Below are 25,620 nucleotides of genomic sequence, written 5' to 3'. Positions count from 1 at the left end.
TTACTAATATTAGTTGACTCTGCTTGGTTAAAATTAATTTAGAGAATTGAACTATAAAAATATTGCTGTGTACCTCCATGACATGCTTTCCAAAGACTCTTCTGTTCCTGTTTTGCAGACTTAAAAACTAAAGCATAAGATGCTAGAATCATTCAGCACATGACCAAGGTCATTTAAGACAATAGCAGACCTGGAAAGATTATTACTATTTCATGATCATTCTGTCCTTTTCTAGATCTTTATAGCTCTGTTGTCCACCTTTAAATATCATTTTTAATATTAGTGGATTTAATGGCTTTTATATTTAATATATTAAGTTTATAGACTATAGTCTTTCCATGGGAGACTCATTAATTTACTGGTATTTGTTTTAATTACCTAGCTATTTCTATATTCCTTGTATTTATTTATTTTCCTTATTGCAAATTTTTTCTTTACATACAAACATACAAACTTCACATACATGTAGTTTCTATTTCCAATTTCACATCCCTTGCCCTTCCTCACCCAAGAATTTGGAAGTAATTTAGTTTTCTGTTGATTCTTTTCTTCCATTTGGCAACCATTTTATTTCACTGTTTTTGAAGTGATGCAGTAAAAGAAAAATGGCTGCCTTTTGTTTATTTCCTTGTATATTAACATGATGACATCATCAAAGATATTAGCTAGCATGTAAATATATTTAAAAACCTAGAGGTACACTATAATACAAAAACACTCTGTTTCCCTTTTTCTTTTAATGCCCCAAGGTTTTGTAGCTTTAGCGTAGCTCTTGTGTGCAGAGGAAAAAATGAACATGAGCATTTTGGAACAAATGCATTAAAATGGTGGCATTTAAAACATATCTCAATATTTTTCAATGTTAAGAAAAGCCCACCAAAAGGCATTTACTTAAGTCCTAAACATTCTAAATCAGTGTTAACCCCACAAAAAATATTGTAAAGAATGATGTTAGGTCATTGTATTTAAGGACGGGGCTATTTAGCTATATTCTGGCTTAAAATTATTTTTAAAAATTCAATTGACACAAAAAATTTAAGTTATAAATGTTTCCAGAAAACAATTTCTTATTAATGGAAGGCTTAAGCAGACACACATGTTTATTATTTTTAAGATTACTGTTTTATTTACAAACACCATTAAAGTGTACTGTGTGTCTAAAAAATTTATTTTCTGGTCTTCATTTGTGGTGCTTCTGACTTTTCCTTCTGTGCTCTTTGTTGCACTTTGCGTGTATTTGTCATAAAATTTCAACTAGATTAACAAGCGACAAGCTTTCAATTATCAATTCAATTGAGAAAGATGATTAAAGAGATAAGAAATCAATTTTTTTCATCAAGTTCCAATAATTAAATAGCTCTTTCATTTGGAAATTCACAATCCACTTTCAAATGTTAAGAAATAATTTTAGGTAATTATTTAATTATTTAAAAAACACATTTTTAGAAAGGTGTTCTCTATATGTGTATATATATGTGTGTGTGTATACATACACATAATTACGTTTGTGTGTATTAATTGAATATTTATACAGCAGAAAATTCCTGTAAATGTTGAATAGTCAGCTCTGAAACTACTTGTTAACACTGAAATCAGATAAGGTAAACCATATGCTTTATTGAGGTTAGCTGTCTAAAATAAGTTACTGCGATTTTAAGAATTAATATGAACCACATGTCCTTTAGATCTTTATATTGAAATCTTCATTGTTCTTTTAAGTCAGCTGTTCTAGGAATGTGTCATCTTTTGAGAAGATAAATCAATCACCTACCACATTTATATATATCAATAACCGACCCACCCTCTTATCTACTTTGTCAAAAGTAATTAGAATAATTCTATTTTTATTCATATATAGATAGTATCTACTAGTGATTGAGATTTTCACTGAGGAGATTTTGAGGGAAACAGGCACTCCTCCTTTTAGAAAATAACCACCTCCAAGAAAAGAAACACCAGCAATCGAAAGGTTAAAACATACTGTCAAATCATTCAGTTGAGCCAGGCTCTTTAATAACATTTGTACAAAAGTACTTTCAGAAAGCAGAAGGTAGAAAAACGCTTTTTGCTAGTTCCCTTTCCTTGAATTATTATTCAGCCTCTTATTAAAATAAAATCTAGTTAACTTCTTTTGAATGCCTGCTCAAACGTTTTCCATAATAATAAAAAAAAATCTCGTGAAAGGATTTCCATAAGTCGGGCTGCATTAATGACTTAGAGCAGCTTCATAATCTGTTATTCCTTCCTCCTAGCAGACCTCAGCTGATAAAAATATCCATAGACACAGTGAAGTCAGTGGCATGCCTGGCTTTCTCAGACAAAACTCCCATGTGATCACATATAGGCAGCCTCAGTGAGGCTGATGCCGTGCAGCAAGCAGTAGGTAATGAGTCTTTGTGCAGAGTGAAGCTCTTGTCGCTGAACAATAAAGCATACGGTACCAGCAATAAAACACAGGGCTGGCAAATTTAAGAAGATTCCACTGAACCAGGAAGAACAGTGCTTTCGGTGATGCTGACACATATTATAAAATGATAATCAATTTATTTTGGATTCTAATGAATAAAGAGTGCAAGGACTAAGACTACAGCTATTTGAACAGGTCAGTGATTTTATAAATGACTCCCCACACTTCCTTGTGTTTGATTGGATTTAAATTAGGATGGGCTAATGCGTGTTTTCCCTTAAACAAAAACTTTGCAAGATATTTGCAGTGTGTAATATGAAGGATGCACTTGAATTGACCCAATGTGATTAAATCATTGCTGTAGTCAGATGTGAAAGAGAAATGTTTATATTATTATAGTAAACTGAAAAGTTATTTATCCTATTTAAAAATTTATGGGTAACAAAAAACTCATCCAATAATTTCTAATCTTCTATATATACAGAAATAATATAAACCAGAATACTACCAATAAATAGCTCAAATAAAAGCTTCAAATTTATTTTTCCAGTGTTAAAGGATCCTGTACTGCAATAGTTTACATGTCTTATAAATTGATGGTATATCATCCAGATTTTATGGATGTCTTTCTGTACATTGCAAGAGGAAGGTTTGGCATATTTAATTATTTAAATGAAAAATTTTTAAATAAGAAAATTTTGAAATGTTAATAATGCTACTACTAGAACAATGCATTTTGTATTTAACTATAGTAATATATGTTTATATTCCTATGTTGTGTCTTTTATTTTTTATTTTATATACCTTTTGGTGGATGGAAAATTCTTCATAAAACCTTTTATTTTCTAGATATTATTCACTCTCTAATGGAGAAAAACAAATAAGCTTAATTTTCAAAAGAAGAATGGATTAATTTTGTGATGATGCATATTTCCATTGACTCACCATTTAGAAAAGAACGTGTGCCCTCGTGTATATTTATAAAAATATGTACACACATGACCTTCTGTATCTAGAAAATAACCACTTCTTGGGTTTATGAGCAATAGAGAAGTTTATGTTTTAAATAGAGAGATTTCTGTGTGTAGGAAGACAAGGGAAGAAATAACTCTAGCAAATAATAGCACAACACTGAACATCTTTGCCAAAGACAGACAAGCATTACTGCTACATGAATCCTTGAATTTAAACACATAGTTTAACTTTGCTCTACATTTTTACTGCTGTATTGTTTTAAAGGCATCTTGGGACCTAAATTCTTAACAATTAATTTCTTGGACACCGATCAGGATGATCGTCTTTAAGACACTAGGGCTCATTTTAACATTTTATGGAATTACTATAGTGACTCCATGTATTTGTATAGTAACTAAAATATATTTATGCTTGTGAAATGCTGTTTAAACCACCACCACAACACAAATACCCTATGTCCCTGATTATGCATGCACTATGTATGCCAATGGGGAAAAAATAGCTATGTTTCAAAAACAAGAGAAGTTAATGAAATTTTTAAATTGGTTTTCCACATGTATTTAAATGAAGTATTTGACTATTTGGGTTTCCTTGGTTACCATAGTTGCTGCTGACAGCTCCCTTTGGTGGAGTGGGGGGCGGGGGGGGGGAGAAGACTCTAAAACAAAGAGTTAAAAACACTTATCCATTAATAGACACGGGGTCGGTGATGCTGGCAGCCCGGAGAAGTCGGTGCCCACTCCCCACCGCCTGGTCCATCCCTCCGGTGATTCAGGTATTCTGGCCAAGCTGCAGTTCCACACTTCCTTACCCAGCATTCCGTTTCAGCTGCTGGAGGGCTGCCTGAGCCTTATGCAAATGAGACCAGCTCGGAGGCTTTGACTGCAGAAGCGAGGGGAGGGGGGTGCAGAGGGGAGTTCAAAGGTCACAGGGCTGGTGGAAAGCTGGATCAGTTGCCCCAAAAAAATGCACTGGGCTCCGCAGCAGTGTTTTGCAGCAGTTAAATGAAGTGTGCCTTATTTCTCAGAGTGAAGATTTTACAGCGTGTGTGCGGTAGTCGTTTAAAGTGCACGCAGGTACGGTGACAGATTTCCTGATGCGCCTAATTTTATTTCTATAAAAGACACGGAGGAAGACTGGCTATTTTAGTCATTGTGGAAATTGGCAGGGTGTTCTCGGTTTTCAGCTTCCCTTAACTAGTTTATTGAATCGTCTAGTGTTGTTGTTGTTTTTTCAATTTGAAAAAATGGGTGTTTTGTTCCAATGGAATAATTTCATGTGAGGGAAAAAAAATTGAATTTGGGCTTCTAAATAATTCTAGTTTTTTGGGAAAGTTTTTGATAGAGAGATATCTGGGGTGAAACATCTAGATAAATAAATACCAGGACTTACAACTTTTACAGCATTTTCACATTTTTTAAATTGTATTTTAAATTAGAACTGGGTTCATAGCCTAAGATTCATGTGAGGTGTCTGGAATTAAATGATGGAATTCTTTGTTCATATCCCTCAAAACATCATAGGGACAGTTTTAATAAGTTGTATTTTCATTTCATTTTAGAGAGGGTTTCCTTTTTGATGAGCTTCATTCTATATTTTATTGCTAAGCACTGTAGCATAGAAAGAATTTCTTATTTGGGGGCTATAGTTTGGAAATGCTTCTTTCGTTCTTCTAGTTTTTACTAATTGTCTTGGGGACTTTTTAGAGAATGCTATTTTGAACTCAGCATGTTCAACTTCCTATGACTTTGCCTTTCCGTTAAGTCTGGATTGTAAAGTGATTCTCATAAATGTCATAGGCAGGACAAAAGTCTTCTTTTTCCATGCACCAAATATCACACTTTTGTAAAATGTGTGATTACATCCTAGTAAAGTCTGACCTGTACCAAACAAATGTGTACTCACTTGTATTGTTTATATTGCTTTTTTATTTCCAAAATGTATTTTTAAATAAACTTAATTAAAAGCAGCATGATCAGACTATGTTTATCCACATCATTAAAAATTTTTAATGTATCAATTCGGCAGTTTAAATGTTGTTGGGGAAAAATGCTATTTTAATTTGCATCAAGTGTGCATCTGTCTATATTACAGGTTGTATGTGTATGAAAATTTACATTGGAGAGATGAAGAGACAAAATAATGTCTAGTCATGAAATTACTGCTTTATGCTTTTTTATTTGCATAAGATTTTAAAATGAATTCTATGAAGCTTACATACAAAGAGCTAATACATATTTAAATAAACTTAATTACTTTCTTTGCACTGAAAAGAGGGCATTAATTTTATCATAATGATTAAGGCTTAGTAGTTTGGCAACAATATCTTTTATTTTCAAGCAGGGGGTGGGATGGGTAGAGGGTGGACCTGAACAGGAGGAAAGCCTTTTAAAACAGTAAAAGACAGTTACTTCAAATATTTTTGAAATCACCTTGTAGTAGTCATCTAGGGCCAGATTCTCACCCTTTATCACTTTGTGGGGACATTATGACATTTATCCTGGATCCTGAGATTACTTTAGGGGAAGGAATTCATGTCTTCTGTGAGTTTTTTAAAAATGCAAAAACTGCCATTTTCTTCTAAACTCTTTATCTTTTGAAACTTTCAGTAATGACTGCAGCTAAAGAGGGTATCTTTTAAACAATCTCCTTATGTCGAATGGAATATGCTGTCCTCTGGTACAAACAGAACTTTTGTAGACTTTTGTTTTACATATATATGTAATATATATGTAATTACATATTATGAAATAAATATGGATACATTTTATATATGTTACATATCGCAACATTTATGATATATAATACCTACATATACAGCCAAATAAAATTTTTCTTGTGGTCAATCATATTTAATCCAACAATTTGGAAACAAAAATTCATTTTCCTTTGACCTCACTTAGATCATGCCCATAATTTGTATCTATTAACCTCTGTGTGTGTCCTAGGCAGAGGAGAGTGAGGAGGAAAGAACCCAGCTTAAAATTCATTCAGGTAGCCCAATCCTGCTAACTTTTCCATGCAACCACTGCCACTTAGCACATTCTGAATATAGAAATGAAAACATTGCGGGCCAAAAAGGAGACCCCGTGAAGGTTCTTGGAGAAAACCTGCTAAAGGATAAATGTGAAATAAGGAGAATTGTGCTTCCGTAAGCCGCCAGAGAGCTATAGATGTCCTGCAGCAGATTTATGGCTTTGAATATCCTGGGTAATTTATGTCTCTATGCAAATTCAGTCAAAACTTTGAAGTCTTTTTTGCATTAGCTGGAACCACACCACTTCCATACAAACCTCAGCAGCATGGACACAGTAAGTTCATGGACTGGATATTTAAATATCTATAGAAAAATGCATTCATGTAAATGCAGCTCAAATCAAATTTGTAAAGGAAAAGAGTAAATAGAGCAATGTAAAAGCCAATCATTGGAGGATATACAGTTGGTGTACTTGAAGAAATGGTGTTATATCAAATTTCAAAGGAATCTTTAATGATTTTTCAAAAATTAATTTCCTGCTTTCTGATTACCAGTCTGTCTTTGTCATCACTCAAAACTAGAGACCATATTGTAAGCTTGGAGAAGATGTTAGGGCAAATATGCTTTCATACTCAGTCTAGCAGTATGGAACATAGTCTAAAATCTACAAATAACTGTTGTCATCTCAAAATCACATGTGTAGGTTTTAAGTTGTATTATCACTGTATCTGTCCTTCTCCTGAACTTTGGTGCCTGTAAAATAGAAATAAGAACAAAATGGCTTATAACATATGGAATGAAAATGCTCAAAATAATTGATTATTCAAAACAATCACAGTTTTTCCTATATTTTAACCTGGCATTTCTTAGGAAACAATCAAAATGATTGTACTTTTAGTCACCTATTCTGGAATTTAAGTAGAATTGTATTAATTTTATTGAAAAGTAGAATAAAGTTGTAAAGTGATTTTAAAGACTTATTTTTATTCCATATCATTAGACACATTGCAGTGCTATAGCAATACTTTGTCTAGAACAGGTAAGAAATAGTCTGTACAAAATAAACCAATTTTCCAAGTAGGTGATGCTTATAACTTTAATAGCCAGTTTTTTCAAAATAGTAATTGCTTTCATGGAAGCAAAATATAGTGCATATCATTCTGCTTTGTTGAACAAAGTGAAAATCAGTTTAGGTTTTCTTTATGGCATAAGTCCATTACACTGGACTCATTGCAAAAAATAAAACTTCTTCCTAACTGTCCCCAACCCCAAGTGGCATTGCCATTATATGCTTTTGGTATACAATTGTATATCCTTTTTATATTTTGTTTATGCTTTCCATAATTTTACTGTTTTCCCATTGTACTACTTATTATATTTTAATACAGTTAATAATTGTTCTTTATCTGAGAACAATTTAAAAGTTAAGTTTATGAACTTAGTTTTACATTAAATCCTAAATCTTTTAGACTTTGGTGGGCAAAGGGAAGAAGTTAAACATCCCTCCATACTTTTCCTATGTACTGAACTTCTGATAACTTCCCCTACACGGTATAGTAAGCATAGGAACATAAAAAGATAATTTTTCTTATGTTCAGGATATTGAAAATCATGTTTGACCTCCAGTTCTTATTGCTACCTTGAGAATCTGGCATATTATACCATTAACAGGAATTTGAAACTACTTTGTCTAATAGGGAAATGAGGAATCTCCAACAGGTATACAAAGGAAACACACAGACCGAGTTTTTTGTGGCATTTGACTAAACATTGTTGTCATATACCTATTCTTGCCAATTTTCAAGCTTATGGTCTATTTCATTCTCAAATCCCGGGGTTCTGAGATTCACCATCTCCCACTACCACGCTAGCCAGGAAGAGTTGTTACCTGAACAGTCTTTTATCTCTGTGCAAGTTTATGAATCCACGTATTGATGCAGTAATGCATTTAGTTGTGTGTGCAAGCATAACACACATAGCTTACATTTTCCCCAGTAACATACAAAAAAGTTAAGACAACTGAGCCATCAATCTTCTTGCCTCTGAAAATTCACTAATACAATGCGTATGTTAAGATATACAAGGAAGCTAATACCCTGCTCCCAGGCCAGGGTCCTTAGTTTACAAGTTTATTATAAAAACCACTGCAGTGTTCTTGTGGTGTGACATCCTTTTACAGGAGGGGAGAAAACAGTTCTATTCAAAACAACTCACCAGGTTCTGACAATAACAAAAAACAACTGAGGCCGAGATTTGAGAAGAAATCTTACAGTTAAATTAAATGATACCCTGAAAATAAACAATGATTTCAAAATGAACGAGGAGAAGGGAGACCTTGGTACTTATTTTTAAAAATGTTCATTAAACTCTAGTCATGGTTTGCTGCTATCTTTATCTCTAGTAGTGCTGAGTAAAGTTATAGCTAAATGGAAGTTCAAGTGTATTCACGAGGTATTAGTATTTACATCTTATTATCTGCAGTCTCTCAGAGAAAGCAAAAGTAACTACAAATAGCACTATGCCATAAACTGGTTTCTTGACCAACAGTGTCGCTTCGGCATGCAATACATTGGCTCATTCTAAAGAGGCCACGGCTGTTGATGACAAGAAGCTTTGTATTTTTAATACAGTACATCTTTTGGTCCTTATGAAACAAGTTTTTTTGACTGTTAACTATTCTCAGACACTTTGGAGTTACTTTCCTTCTTCCCATTTCCATTAAATCAATAGGTGTTCTCATACATTCTGAAGAGCTTTGAAGTTGTGAAGGAATGTTGGGTTCCATGGACTCAGTGTCAAAAGATACTCTGTAAGAATGAGAATTAGTACTAAGTATTGGGGGAAAGCTTCATCTTCTAGTCTTCTTTTGACCATTAGCATTTTAAAGAGCCTGAGAACTACTTCAACAAACCTGGTAATTTTGTTTAAGACAATAATGCCTTATAAATTTAGGGCAATTTATGAACAGCTAAACAACCAGGAAAATATTCTGTTTTCTTGATAGGTAAATGCCTTTATTATATAGTTTCTTGGGTGTGTGAGTTCAAAGTATGTCATGGAGTGTGAAGAAGGTGAACGGGATAGTGGTTGGGATGTAAGGTTTAAATTCCAACCTGGTGTCACTTCCAGGACATGGTCTGCCACGTACAATCCATGTGGTCTTGCATATGACACTTGAAATCTGTAAGCCTCATCTTCATCTGCAAAGTAGGGTGTTCATCTCTGTGTTTTTCATGAAAATGAAATTGCATGATGCATGCCCAGCACATAATAAGAACATTGTAAATGATAACTAATTTTTCAACCCATAGAAGTTGATTCCCTGGTGTTGAGAAGGCAAGTTCAGCTTAGGCCTGTAGTTACTGAGACTCTCGAAACATCTTAGATTTCAACAGATGAAGAAAAGTCCATGAGGAGTTTATTGAAAGTCATACCTCCCTAGCACCATCTTTTATTCAGTTGTGGCAAGTAGAGAAGACAGTCACCATTGTGATCAAATTTCAAACTATATGTAGCTTCATAGATACCTTGAATCTTTCCAACAGGAAGCACAAGCTCCACAATGATCCTCACATATATTGTGACTATATATACTTTGATAAGCTCTCATTTTATATCCTTTATTGCTTTAAAATGTTTCATCTGTGTGCCTTTGCTCAACCTTTTCCCATTTCTATGTTGACTTTATATGACCAAGGTATTAGTTATGCATCCCTGCTCCATCCAGAGTTCCTGTCTCATCCATAGACAATGAATTTTTCAATTATAGAGGGAACCTGGCACATAGTAGATGCCCAAGAAATGTTTGCTGATCCAATGCTGTTTTTCAGCATAGTCTAATTCTAACTAATGTGCTAAGGATGCTATTTCTCTGAATTATGAAAGAGTCTCTGTGTCACAGATTGCTGATTTAATGTTCCTCTGTATCAGAATGATGTTTAGAAATACTATATTCTGATTCTTGATTTTTGGCTTGGTCATGATCTCATGGTTTGTGAGATTAAGCTCCACATCGGGCTCTGCACTGACAGTGTGAAACCTGCTTGGGATTTTCTGTCTCCCTCTTTCTCAGCCTCTTGCCCAATTGCACGTGCACATACACACGTGTATGTGCACGCACACGTGCGTGCTCTCTCTCTCTCTTTCTCAAAAATAAACATTAAAAAAGAAATACTGTATCAACATATATAGTCACAAGAATTTTTCAAAAGACACTTAGAAACTATATCTACACTTTTTTATTTAAAATTAATTGAATAGTGGGGCTGCCTGGGTGGCTCAGTCAGCTGAGTGTTCAGCTCTTGATTTCAGCTCAAGTCATGATCCCATCCTGATTTCATAGGATCAAGCCCCAAGTCAGGCTCTGCACAGAATGTGGAGTCTGGTTGGGATTCTCTCTCGCCTCTCTCTCACTCTCTCTCTCTCTCTCTCTTCCCATCTGCCCCTCCTCTTTCTCTCTTGCACACTTTTGTTCTCTCTCAAAAAAAGTTTTTTTCTTGCACAGTTTCTTTGGCTAGATCCCAGTGCTTAGATGGGTATGGTCCTAAAGCTTGGCCATATTTTACTCTGACATCCACTTTAGAGTACTTTATGGGGAAAGTGTTTTCAAAGTTCCTTTCCCTTTGGACTATTCTGATGATTCTTCTGAAGGAAAAGGATATCATATCCTTTAAATACCCTTTTATCTACACTGGCTATTCTATTATTTAATCAGAAGCTTTCTAAAAGACTGAAGAGAAACTTCTTAAGTGCTAAGGAGAAAAAAATGTTATCTTTCAGAGTTGCAGTAATAATTCTAAATTCTTCTATGTATGTGAGGTCTTTTTTTCCCTGAATGGAGTAAGTATTGCTACTCGCCAAAGGAATTAGGCTAAGTACTGTTCTTTAGTCTTAATAGCAAACGCATAAAATAAATTTTTCATTGGCACTTTTGTTAGAGTAAGAAAAATGGGCTTACCCTGGTCACTTGATCGATTTTAAGTTTTAAAAGCCTTATCATGTTCTTGGTTGGTTTTCTCTGCTCTCGCTAACCAGAAGAACATCCTGGAGGTTACCTTGAGGATGGGACTTTTGGCTTCTAGGTCACATGTATTCCAGTATACCATGTTGCCAAACGCCAACTAATGAGCAATGTTTAGTGTTCAGAAAGGTTAAAAACCAAGTTCTGTCTTTCTTATATGGATACTAATCTCAATGGCAGATAACATGGAAAGCTTCTTGGGGCCCACCCCTGCCAGGTAGAGTCATAGAAAAACACTATTACCATTAGTGGGTGGAAGAGCCATTCATCCCTTTGTCAGCAAGGCATAAATCAATTTAGCCCTTGCATTTGCATACAGTGAGGGAAGAGGGTAAGAACAATGAAGAGGCACCTACCTTTGATGGAGATCATGGCTTTTATGGCAGGTAGTGGGGACTGCATTGCATCAGAGCCTAGTCTCACAAGTTATGTCTGCCCCTTATTTTGACAGAAGTGGAAATTGAGACCCAAGGAGGTAATCCTCTTACTTAAAATTAGGCCACTCATTAGTAGCTGATCCAGGATTAGACTCCAAATTGATGGCCATTCATTTACTAAGCAAGTCCTGGAGTACATCTTCAGTTCACAAGGAACCGTACAGTCAAGTGTGAGAAAACGTCACATAAGCCAGCAGTTACGATACCGTGTGATGAGTACTGGGAGCTGTGAAATGCAGAGAGGTCACTTAACCCAGTGTGGTGCTAGTCAGGGAGTAACTTTCAGAGAAAGTTTGGGTCAGGCCTTCTGGGAAAATTATCTAGATTTCTGAAAGCTTGCTTTCTTTTGTTAAAATAACCTTGGAGGATTGGGAAAAAGATTACAGAGAAGAGGGACAAAGAGCCTTGCCCATAGTAGGTGCTCACTAAAAGCTGACCGGTATTATAAATGGAACAAAGCACCCCAACTACCTCTTAGGAAAGACAGACACTGCTTTGGGGAAAGGGTATTGCAATCCAGAGTCATCCACCAAGATACAGCATTGTAGAGGAGGTCAGTTTTGGGTAGTTATTTTAGAGTAGTAGGTGGTAGCCCAGAAAACACTGAGGAAATGAACCCCTAAAATTGCTGGAATGTCCCCCTGAGAGTAGAAGAAACCGAGGGAGTTGGAAAGACGCCTGCCCTAGGAAGTGGATGACCCTGGTGGCAAAAGGAGCAGGAGACAAGAGATTGTTAAGCTTCTTTGATACTTTGAACTAATGTGTTCCCAATGAATCATTTCTCCAGGTTCTGGCTATCCACCCAAGCTGGGGAAATGGGATAAATCACCAGATCAGAGGCTCTTGACCAGGGTGTCCATGGATAGATGGCATGCATTTGTGCTTATGTGCCCTTTTTTCCTGTGGAAACACTCATTTCTTTCATAAGATTCTCAAGCTGCAGATCAGCAAGCTGCAAGAATGTTGAGATCCAAAGCACATAAAATAACTCAGACCTTTAACTCAAGGTCACAGGCAACTCTGGCACAAGGAACTCATACATAATTGGGGAACCCTGCAATCATTTCTCCAACAAAAATATTCATTAGACAGGAGTGCCCCCAGGGTTCTTGGCTTAAACAGGCACCTGGGCAAGAGGTGTATTTGGCCAACTTGCGCTTCTCACATTGGCAGGCCACCAGCAGCATTTTTCACATTGGTGGTGCCCCATGGAAACACCTTGCAGGATTTTACCTTGTGAGATCGTTGCCAAATCCCTATCCTCTTGGCGGCAGATATGTCAATTTCTTGCCAAATGGGTTAAAGCAGAAATGGCCCTAGTATTGTGGAAAAAGATATCCCCTCTTTTCTTTTGTAATAAGAGAAATGCATGAGCATTCTGAGAGTGTGTGGAGTGATAAGTGTTTAAGACATAACATCTGATGCCAACTTCTTCAAATAATGATTATCTTATTTAGCAGAGACTTTAGTCTATAGTCAGTGTTTGATTAACAGCCAGGGCAGTAGTAATGTCAGTGTTAGGGCCAAACATAACAGATTACTCAAAATTTTTTAAAAATGGGATGAAAAGGATTTAATACAAACTATTTTAATTAAAATTGTATCCCAATAGTTAGGAACACATCTGGATAATGAAAGATCTTGCACCAAAGAATTCAAAATAACACAGCATGATTTTTTTTTTTTAGCTAAGCTCTGCTTTCTTAAATATTGGAATAAAACCTATACGCCATCAATTGAGCAACTGTCCTCTTCATCCTCTATCAGGCCCAGTAACAATCTGGCTGATAAAGTGTGACATTGTGAATAATCTTGCTTTTGCCAGTTTGGCTTTTCCCACCTGCTGTCACACATGAGCCCCACACCGGTATTTTCATCAACCTGTTTGCAATGCTATTCAGCTCAACATTTGAATTTGGTGAAGCAACCAGAAGAAGCATCAAAATTGCTTTCCATTCTGAGTGAAAGTAATGAAAAGGAAGCTCTTCTTTCTATGCAACTTAATCCTGACACTGGTGTTTCCTGGGCCCGAGCCCCACTGCTGATCGAAGCAAGCAACCTCATCTTCTCAGTCATTGGCATAGAATTGTATCATAGTTTCTTAGCTCTTTGTGCTTGTTGGAAGAATTTGATGAGGTTGTAAAATAAAATATTTTGTTCTTTGATAAATCATGGAGAAACATCCTCCATGTCATGTAATGCAAGGGAACGTGCCCCTTGATGTATGCCACATCACTGTGGTAGAAGTGTCTTTGTTAATGACTCCCACAGTTAAAGGTGACTCTCAACTTTGGTTAATTACAAAACGAGCCAGGAAGCAATGCAAAGGACAAACTCAGGCCCCCACAACAGAGGGGTTCCAGATACATCCCTCTTTTCTTAAGGGAGTACCATGGAAGGCTTCTGGTCTTGGCCGTCTCCATGGGATAAAGAACTACCAGGTCAGATGAACCATGAACTCACAGCACATCACGCATTCTTTTTTCCTACCAGGCCAGGGAGGAGACAGCATCTCACTAAAAAGACTCCCTCATTCTCTTAGTAGGAAATTCTTGCCATGCCAGAATTACTCCCTTTTAAATTCACTTCTTCCTACACCAGTGATAGGTCTGGTCTGCCCTTAACCTATTAACCACTATTCACCCCTCACCATTCTTCAAATATTTGATAAACTTATGATTCACCCTAATGACCTTTCAGTTTTTATTTACTGAGTTTCATCTATTTGGTGAAGGACAGAAATATTCACGTATGGTAGCTCTAGTTGGTAGGTGGTGTTTCTTTCTTTCTTTCTTCTTTTTTTTTTAAGGCTTCACACCCAATGTGGGACTTGAACTCATGACCCTGAGGTCAAGAGTTGCATGCTCTTCAGCTCTTGACTTTGGCTCAGGTCATCTCAGAGTTCATGGAATCAAGCCCCACATTGGGCTCTGTGCTGACAGCGCAGAGGCTGTTTGGGATTCTTTGTCTCCCTCTCTCTGCTCCCTTCCTGCTTGTACACGCCTGCTGTCTCTCGCTCACTCTCTCTCTCTCTCTCTCTCTCTGTGTGTGTATCAAAATAAATAAATAAACTTTAAAGAGAAAAAAAAGGTTGCATGCTCTACCTATAGAGCCAGCCAGGTGCCCCAATAGGTGACATTTCTTATGTAGATGTTTTGTTACATTCTAGTCCTTCTTTCTCTTCCAGAACTGAGAACCCCCTTAGAGTTGTCAGAAGAAATGCAGGATGCTCAGTTATACAAATAATATATTATTATACAAATAATAAAAACAAATATATCTTGAAGATAATTTCATCTTTTATCTAAAATTCAAATTTAACTGAGTGTCCTATATTTTTATTTGCTAAATCTGGCAACCCTAAAGTGGTTCTGCAGATCAGATAACTTGCTCAGATAATAATCCTCAGGATTTGGGGATTGATGATATTCTTAAGGCATATTTTCTGTGGTAATTTCCTTACAGCACATAGCAAAGCATTATGAAATAAGGACAGAATGAAAGAAGAAAACAAGGTTAAACATTAGATGAATAGAAATGGGATAGTAAGAACTCAATCAGTTACCTATGAAAGCTATGAAATTTTTATGTTGTCAGAAGAGAGTGATATGAACAAGATTCCAGCAAATACCCAAAATTAACTTCAGTCATTCTTCCAAATGCATTCAAATGTACATTTTCATCCAGCTTCTTGGTTTGGCATTCTTAGTGAAGCTCTCCCACTTACTTCAGTCTACATCCTTCTGGCTGATATTTTTCCAGAAATACATTAAACAAAAGAATTGCACTTATAACCATAGAACATCTAGTGTAGTTCATCAGTATGTGTGTGTGTGTGTGTGTGTGTGTGTGTGTGTGTGTAGAGATTTGAAAACACAACAGTCTCTACTGCTTTTTCATTAAACATGCTCAGAGGCTTCTGAACAATGGTTATATCTAATGAAAATTTGAGAGCAGTAGTATGTATTAGTGAAGAATAGCAGATATCCAAGATCACAAGATGCTTTTTAGAGTTTTATAACGAAGTGGTTATTAATTTGGCAAGAGAAAGAGCATGAGTGTGCAGAAAAAAGGGAGGCTGTCCAAGTGGTGAATTCATGGACTCAATTAATGAATGAAAAAATTAAGATAAATCAGTGTTAGACAAGAAGAAAATGTTGGCTTTGAAGTACAATTGAACTTAAAAAGGGCTCTGAGTAAGATTCCCTGGAGTAGTACCTAATTAGGCAGCTCTTTGCCTTTTGGCCATGTAGTTGAGTGATCAAAGGGCTGACCCCTGACCCCAAGATGGGTGAAAACGTACTCACTCCTTGGAACATTAAACTTGAACTGTGAGACATAGAGAGAAGTTGCTGGCCTTCAACCTGGTAACAGTGGTGCTCTAGAGAAAAAATAAGGAATTTCTACAGTCATAACCTTAGAAGCTGTCCTTATTCCTGCAGTCCTTTAATTTTGGATTTGAGCTCTATCTTAGATTGCATGAACTAGTTCAGTATTTTTCCAACAGATGTCTTTGTGCTTAAGTTAGCTAGAATTTGCTTTTGGGTTGCTTGCAAGCAAAAAAAAATGTGTGACATTTTGAGGTCAATTTCATCTTTCATTTTGATTCTCATCCAATCAAAAATGCCAGATATTTTGTTAGTGAGGAGAGAGAGAGGGGTGACTGAGATGAACTTAATTTCTGCTTCATGGAGCTTTCAGTCTAGCAGAGAAAACAGACACTGATAGAATAATTAAGGTATAGAAATAATAAGGTTTTATAATTCATCAACAAATATTTATTGAGCATCTATAATAGATAAGGCACTGGTCTAAACCATTGATACCTCAGTAAAGAAAACAAAGATCCCTGCCCTTGTATCTTGTGTATCTTGTAGCAAGGGATGAACGTGGTAGATAATAAGCATCGAAATATACAAATAAATAACATGGATTTAGAAGATGGTAATTGCTATGGGAAAAGAAATTAAAAAGGGGATCAGAAGGAGCAGTATATCCAAAGGCCTGGAAGCCAGAGAGAAAGAACAGGTTGGAGAAACTGAAAGATTATTAGAACTAAAATACTGGCAACAAGGCAATGACTCAAAATGAAGATGAAGAGGTTAGGCAAAGTAGATTGTTAAGGACTTTATAAGCCGTTGTGAGGATTTCAAACTCATCCTAAGGCAATCCAAAGCCACTTAAGAGTTTTAAGCTATAGACTGACATGATCAGATTTGCATTTTAGATTTATCATTCTGCCTGCAACCTGGAAAACGCATCTAAAGCAAACAGTAGTGGATGGGAGAGAGTAATTAGGAGGCTCTTGTCCTAGTCCAAATGAGAAATGGTGATGCTCTTGACTAGCATATGTTTCATGAATTGGAAAACAGTAGCTGTGTTAAAATGGCTGTTATTGAGGCTTAGATTTTCAGCTTCTCACATTTAGAACAGATTAATGCCTGTCCAGATTTATCTTCTGTTCTTTGGGCTTTGATGCTATATAAAGCCAATTTGAAATGTTGACCACTTTTTCATTGGCTTCACATCCATGAAGTTTAATTATGCCTCATCTTTAGGAACAAAAATATGATGAGTGGATATTTAAGGAGCTATGGCAGCCGTAAGACAGGCATTCATTGTACTCCCGAGCATCTGTACCTAACTAGCCACATACTGTCATCCTCAAATTCTGAGAGAATCTATATAGGACGCAGCAAACCAGGTGTATACAACTCCTCTATTGACAGGGCCTTCCCCCTAAATTCTCATATTCTTCTCTTCCCTAGTGAGAGAGTATAGATGATGTAGAAGAAAACCACAGGCTCTTTTTTACCACTCCATTGTTGGGTTTAAATGAAGAGTTACATTCCTTTAATCAATGGGTCATTTGGCCTCATAGTTTGTTCTGACCTCTTATTATGCTCCAATAATATTTTTTAAAGGCAATGCAACTAGACAAGTATTATGCTTGTTTGCTGCATGAGCAATCAGCACTTTAACAGTATCACAGGTATATGTTAAGGTTATGCCCTTCTATAATAATTTGAATTTTTTAAAGTTTATTTCTTTATTTTGTGAGACAGAGGTGGGTGAGGGGCAGAGAGAGAGAGAGAGAGAGAGAGAGAGAGAATCTCAAGCAGGCTCTGCAGTGCCAACACAGAGCCTGATGTGGGGCTCAAACTCATGACCTTGGGATCGTGACCTGAGCTGAAATCAAGAGTGGGATGCTTAACCAACTAAGCCACCAACGTACCCCTGTAATTATTTGAATTTTTAATTTCCAGCTTATATACTAATCCCAACCTAAGCGGTCAGTTCCTTCTTTCCTTTGAGCTGGGTCTAACTCAGGCTTTTGCGATCTCAAAGATGTAGACAAAAATTGTATCTAGACTTCAGCTCCATTGCTTGCCAGTCCTAAAATATAATAACAAAAAGAAAAAAAAGACTTCAATTTCCTTGTCATCCCTCCCAAATTTTCCCCTCTTATTCTTGAGGAAGCAAGCAAGAAAGAGAAGGGTACCAAGTACCACTTTACCATATTAGAACATAGTTGCCTGTGGTGCAATTGAATGTCTGGTTCTTGAGAAATCCGCCTTTCCTAAGGAAGTTGGGAGTGGTGGGAACTTAGGGATATGGTTTTTAACGGCTCCCACTGCAATATCTTAATTATAAGAATGTACTTTTTAAACATGGGTTTCCATCTTGTATTACTTTGTGTCTTGGAGGCTCTCCCTCATGAATTGCTTTGCATCTTGTTTGAAGTGAACCATTTTAAAATTTATATCCTGTCCTACTTTTATTTCAAGAACTTTACTTAAAATATCTTTTGTTCTCTTGCCCTGTTCAGATATGCAATATGCATGCACATTTTATGCATTTCACACTCTTTAAGGTAGAGAAAATAATATGCTAATTTGAGTAGTGGTAAAATCAAAGTCAGGATAGAGATTTTATTCTCAGAAGAACGGACAGTGAAATATCTTCTATGGCTATCTGTTCTCTCCACTATTAATATAAGTCATGCAAAAGACATGGATTAGTAAAACAAAACAGTAGAACATGAACTTGGGAGTACTCAGTTTGCTGGAGCCAGCTGCCTAGGGCGTGTTTGCTCCTTGAGGGCAGGGAACATGTTCTATTCCCTTTTGTATCACCTACTCCACCCAAGGAGTCGAGCATATACATACCAGTAACTCAACATGTACTCAGATGAATGGAGAATATTGAAACTAATGATAAATCCTTATAAGACGTCTAATAACAGACTTAATTTTGCTAGAAGACGCACAAAGGATGGCCAAAGAAGAGATTTTTGACTAGGTTTTAAGTACTGGGTCATGTCACTCTCTAGGGCTGCGATGTGGACACCCCCAAGGAAAGAAGAGCCCAGGAAGGGAGCCAGCTGCTGGGGAGCAGACTAGAAGTTAGACATGTGGTCCCCCCATATGAGTATGCAGAGTGCTCCGCACTACCACCTGAGAGTTTCAGATTCAGTAGATCTGAAGTGGGACCCGAGAATTTGCGTTTCTCACAATGCCCCTCCCAGGAGATGCTGATGCTGCTAATCCAAGTAGCCCATTTAAAAACTACAGAATTGGACCTTTCGAGAGAGCTGGCTCAGCTTCGGAGACCTGGGCAGGCTGCTTGCTGTGTGATCTGCACAGAGAACGGGTGATTTCCGAGATGTCTGAGGGCAGTATCTAGAGTAGTTTTAAGGGTCTTACTGTCTCTTGATCAACAGGACTGATGGCTACCCTCTGGCAGGAAAAGGAGAAAATGGTTTCACAAACTCAAATGAGAGTAAAATTAGCTGACGTAAATGAGATGGAAGTTGGAATGCATGGAATCAACTTAGTAATACTTTTAGCTAAGTTAACCTAATTTAGCAATGTAAGACCATGTACATATATATCTAAGCTAATTTATATATAGGTTATTCACCAAAATATCCTTACACTGCAAAGCAAGTTTATGCTCTTCAGCTGACTGTGCATGTGTCAAGGTAAATGGGGAAGGTGGAGAAAGGGCAGTCCAAGGAGAGGGGAAAGCCCATTCATCCTAGAGAAAGCAGTTAGCAGAAACTACTCCCCCTGCCCACTAAGGGCTGTCTCCCAAATAAATAGCCTTAGGATGTTTCTGAAACTGTGGCAACTGCTTTGGTTACCAGGTATCATGGGAACGCATTTCACCTTATTGCAACATTGAAATGGAAACTACCTAAAATTTAGAACTGATTTCACATGCTTTGTTGTGCTCAGCTAATTGGACTCTCGCATTTTAAAACTTGAGTATGAAGATTTTGCATACTTATCTGTGTTTCTTCTGGATGAATTTTATATAAGGCAGTACTTATTTAGGACTTTGGGGGATATTGGCGCTTTTTTTTCATTACAGAGTTTCATGATCTCAGGTGGATTTTCTCAATTTGCCCACAAAACGGAATAGAGATATTATATTAAAATGAGCTGTGTCTTTAAAAAATGATACATGTTGGCACCCAAATGGTCAATTTTTTGTATTTAATTTAATTTAATTTAATTTAATTCAGTTTAATTTTTGTTAATTTGAAAAATATTTTTAAAAAGCTGCTTAGTGATCCTTTCAAGGAAAGTCTCAGCTCATGTATAAAAAAAACACATAAAAATGACTCTGGAGACCTTGGCTACACATCTCGCAGTCAAATATTTCAATGCTTCATTGCTCTTGTTCCTGTTACAGGTACATGTGACAGCGCCGCAGCTATGAGTGGAATTTTAAAGAGGAAGTTTGAAGAAGTTGACGGCTCTTCACCCTGCTCCTCTGTGCGGGAATCAGATGATGACGTTTCCAGCAGCGAGAGTGCTGACAGTGGGGACAGTGTCAATCCATCCACTTCTAATCATTTTCCCCGTGAGTATGGAAGCCACACCTGGAGATAATTGTCTGGCTCTGCAGTGAAAATAACTGTATCATCTTGGTCATTGTTTTGAACCTTTATTACTAGTTTTGTTTGGTCCTTGTAATTGATCTAAAAACAAAACATGATTAAGTAAAGACGTATTTTTTTTGAAAGAAGTATTTTTGAGGTATCAGTAGATCTTTTTATTTGGATTGCTTTGGGGAGATTGTTTGGTAGTGTTAATCAACTTAATGAAAAAATGGTATTTCTCTTTTTAATTTTTAAATGTTTATATATTTTGGGGAGAGAAAGAGAGAGAAAGCAGGGGAGGAGCAGAGAGAGAAGGAGGCACAAGATCAGAAGCAGGCTCTGCACTGACAGCACAGAGCCCGATGTGGGGCTCAAACTCACAAACTGTGAGATCATGACCTGAGCTCAAGTCAGCCGCTTAACTGACTGAGACACCCAGGCACCCCCAAAATGGTGTTTCATTATTATTAATTTTAAAAGGAAGCATCCTCCTGAGAGTAGACGGGGAAAGACAAGTCCAGGCACAGACTTCATCCTCCCAAAGCTGAAATGATATTCTGGAGGGGGAAATGGATATATTTGGGAGCGGAAAGTCTAGGCTATGATCAGAAAGAGCGTGCCACCCCTGCGTTAAGAGATGAGGAAAGTACGAAACTCTCCCAAGTGTGTACGTGCACGCAGTTCATACTTTTTTCTACTTGTTCCTTTATTTTTCATCTTTAAGAATAATACTTAAAGCCCACAGATGTATGCCTTCTCGTTGATTCCTCTTTCTGCCACTATATGTTAGCCCTTCCTGTCAAGAAAGGTATTGTGAGGCTTGCAGGACTGATGAAAAAAATTCTTAAGAAAATTTTTTTGATATTTATTTATTTTTGAGTCAGAGAGACAAAGCATGAAGGAGGAGGGGCAAAGAGAGAGAGGGAGACACAGAATCCTAAGCAGGGTCCAGGTTCTGAGCTGTCAGCATAGAACCCAAGACGGGGCTCTAACTCACGAGCTATGAGATCAGGACCTGAGCCAAAGTCGCACACTTAAACGACTGAATGACCCAGGAGCCCCCAAAAATTCTTAATACAATCTGCAAGCTAAAAGAAACTGATGAATAATAGCTAAGTGATCTTCAAAAAGTTATGTTTCCAACAGGAAAATTTTACTGTATCACGATACCATGAGAAATAATTAGTCTTAGTTTTTCCATTTTTTAGTTAAGTGTCTGATTTTATTAATATATGATTCTGTAACATAGAATTTAATTTGGAAATGTGAAAACCCAGAAAACCAAAAGAATGAACAATAGTTTGAAGAGGAAATAAGGATCTCAATAAGACTGTTGAGCATTAAACAAATAAGCTCAAATCAAAAGCATTCCTTTAAACAAGCAAAACTAATAGAAAATATAGTGAAAAGGCAATTATAATTATTACAACAAAAATCATAAAATATTCAGAGACAGGGTTATTGTGTAATGTAAATAATATACAAATACATTTATATATGTCATGATCATATGAAATGAGCCTATGTTTTTGATTTAAAAGGAGACATATGTGTACCTATTTGGTCTTAGTATTGATAGTGATAATAATAACATCATCATCTGATAGAGTTTTGTGAAGATCAATAGAAAAAGTGAGATAAAACTCATGAAAGAACTTTGTAAAACTTTAATACTAAGCACATTTTATTTTGAAAATTATAATCATAGCTAATATTTATTGGGTACACAAATATCCCAATAGCTTTATATACATTATCTCTACTCTTTCCATCAATTCTAGAAATACCACTACCTTCAATTTACAGAGGAAATATGTGAAGCTCAAAGAAGCTAAGCATCTTGCCCAAGATCATACAAGATTTGAGCCTAGATGTGTGTGTGTGTGTGTGTGTGTGTGTGTGTGTGTGTGTATCTTACTCCATAGTCTTCACTTTTTCCATTATCTCATACTGTCCTTTAATTATATAATATTGGATATATCTTTAAAATGTCGTTTATTGTGGGGGTGCCTGGGTGGCCTGGGTTGGTTGAGCATCTGACTCTTGATATTGGCTCAGGTCACAATCCTAGGGTTGTGGGATAAAACCCTACATCAAGCTCCACACTGAGTGCTGATCATGAAGACTGCTTGAGATTCCCCATCTCTTTTTCTCCCTTTGCGCCTCTCCCCTGCTTGCATGTACTCTTTCTCTCTAAAATAAAAAATGAAAAATAAATGTTGTTTATTGTATATTAGTAAAGAGAGAGGCTATGTTTCCAGATATAAAGATAAAGTTATTAAAGCTTTCCATATTAATTTATAAATATTAGTATAGTCTCAAAATCCTCAATTGGATTTTCTTAGAAGGTGCTAGAACGATAAAAATCTATTTGGGAAAATAAACTAATGAGAATAAACATATATTTTTAAAAAGACACTAAAATTTTGAAAAGCCATTCCAGATATCAAATCGTAGTAGAAAATTATGTAATTTAACTGTTTTGATACTGTGCCAGATCTATGAAAGTATAGAAAATCTTAACATGTTATATATAAGAGTTTAATGTGTAAGAATAGAGCTTTACAGGGGCACCTTGGAGGCTCAGTCAGTTGAGTGTCCAACTCTTGATTTTGGCTTAGGTCATGATCTCACAGATAGCACAGAGCCTGCATGGGATTCTCCCTCTCCTCTCTCTCTGTCCCTCCCCTACATCTCAAAAGTACATGCTCTCTCTCTCTCAAAATAAATAAAAACGTTTTAAAAAAAGAATAGGGTCTTATAGAGCAATGGGAAGGGGAAGAAATATTTAATAAATGGTGATGGAGTTACAATTTGAAAAAGAATTTAGATACACATCTCACAACATATGCCAAAATACATTCCAGATGGATTAAATAGATAAATTTTTTAAAAATCAGGGGCAGATCCATGGGTCAGTTGATTGAGCCTCTGACTTCAGCTCAGGTCATGATCTCATGGTTCATGGGTTCAAGCCCCACATCGGGCTCTGTGCGGATATCTAAGTGCTGGTGGAAGTCACAGTATAAATCACAGGTACATACATTGCTACTAATGGCAGTGAAATTTAGAAAGCACTTGGGAAATATGAATCATAATAATATTCATATCTATAAGCCTGTACTTCAGATAATTTACCCGAAGGGGGAAACATCACAAGTGAGGGGAAAACTGCATCAATGAAAAGTTGGTGGATAGTCGTAGTATCAAAAACTGTATAAATGAGAATGTTAGTGGTCGGTGGTAGTATTGAAAACTGGGGGTTGGAGGTGGGGAAGAGAAAAGTACCTTGTCTAAGAGCAGGGAAATGATCCAGTAAGTTATGGTGACTTACACAATTAATATCTTTTCGTAATAGTTATGAAGACCCTCTGACAGTATGTAAAATGCTTGTGAAATAAAATTAAGAAAAACATGGGTACCTGGGTGATTCAGTCAGTTAACCATCTGACATTGGCTGACGTCATGATTTCACAGTTCGTGAGTTCGAGCCCCACATGGGGTGAGCTCAAGTCTTGCTTGGGGCGAGCCCCACTTCTCTCTCTCTCTCTCCCTCTCTGTCTTTCTGCCCCTCATGGGATTTTCTCTCCCCCCACCCCCGCCCCTAGCTCACTTGCGCCCTCTCTTAAATAAATAGATGATAGATGATAGATAGATAGATAGATAGATAGATAGATAGATAGATAAAAAGAGAAACAGGAAACAGAACCCAAAATTTTACCTCTACTGTCAGAGAAAATCTATGTATACATAAAGGCAAGGAATAGTATGGCACCTTAAATACTGAAAACGATTTGATTTTTTTTGAGGTATTAAAAAGATGAATGAATTTTCGTATTTATTAATTTTCATTTCTGTTGATATTTTATGTCTCCCTCAACAAGGAAGTTTTAAACTTAACCTAATAAGTCATTATTAGGCTGTCATTCTGATTGTGTTTATGTATGTGGACAGCAGATTGAAATGGCGTGAGCCGCTAACTCATGCAATTCCCCCGCTAACCAGTAAAGGCTTTAGTAAGTTATATCTAGCCAAAGTGATTTTTCTCTTGAAGAAAACAGACATTAAATAGACATATTTTATGTTGTTCAAAAACTTATCAAAATGTTTCAGCTCATTGTTTATTGTCAGTGGTGGCTGGCGATGTGTTAGTTTACTGGATTGCTGATTCAACTGTAGTGAGGGAAATCTGAGAGAGATTTTTCATAATTTTTAGATATCATTAAATGCTTGATTTAATTAAAAAGTGCCCTTTTCATTTAATAGTCTGCTTAGTTCATTGTATTCATATTGTGGAGAAGGAGAAGAATAGGAGGAAAAGCAAATAATCAAAAGATAAAAAACTCTACCTCGAATATTTACTGTATGGAGACTTGAGCGTGTGAACTAATGTGAAAGGGGTAGTTTAAAGGGTTTCTTATTTCTAGAAATGTATTTCAGATTATTCACTAGTCCAAAAATTGATATGCAAATTTTTAGAACACGTTTTATTTCTTTTTTCATCTAGATTAAAATATGTACTTATCGGCAGTGGTCTTATCTTCATGTAAATCTATGGACATAAACTTTTAGGAATGTTATTAGAGGTGAATCCTGTTTTCTTTAGTACGTGTCTCTACTTTTGAAAAAACCTGTCTTAGAGTAAAGAGGGGTTTTTGATGACTATCATATTTGTGTAGCATTAGGAAACCAAATTTAGTTTCACATTGAGATTTTTTTAATGTGGTTATTTAAATCTCACCATCATGAGCTCATCTTTCAAATTAAAAATATCTCATGTACTCAGTGCTTTGGAGGGATTAACATATTGTGTAACTTAACATTTTGTTATCATTACAAATACAGGCATTGATTAGATTGGTATGTGTCAGCTGCTATGGTAGTAAAAAATTCCATGCTATTCTAAGCTTTCTT

At 36.4% G+C, this 25,620-nt stretch overlaps 1 protein-coding gene across 1 annotated transcript in view; it reads left to right on the top strand.

Moving 5' to 3' along the window:
• Positions 1-25,620, top strand: part of CSRNP3 (cysteine and serine rich nuclear protein 3) — a 196,868-nt gene that overhangs the window by 103,880 nt on the left and 67,368 nt on the right. The window contains exon 4 of the mRNA XM_029932993.1: positions 20,517-20,687. Coding sequence (XP_029788853.1) covers positions 20,517-20,687 — 171 coding nt within the window. The remainder of the gene's footprint in view (positions 1-20,516; positions 20,688-25,620) is intronic.

This window comes from Suricata suricatta, chromosome 3 (genome assembly GCF_006229205.1).
Source record: "Suricata suricatta isolate VVHF042 chromosome 3, meerkat_22Aug2017_6uvM2_HiC, whole genome shotgun sequence".
NCBI classification, from domain to species: domain Eukaryota; kingdom Metazoa; phylum Chordata; class Mammalia; order Carnivora; family Herpestidae; genus Suricata; species Suricata suricatta.
The sequence above is the reverse complement of the archived record's forward strand: the minus strand, read 5'-3'. Positions and strand labels throughout refer to the sequence as shown.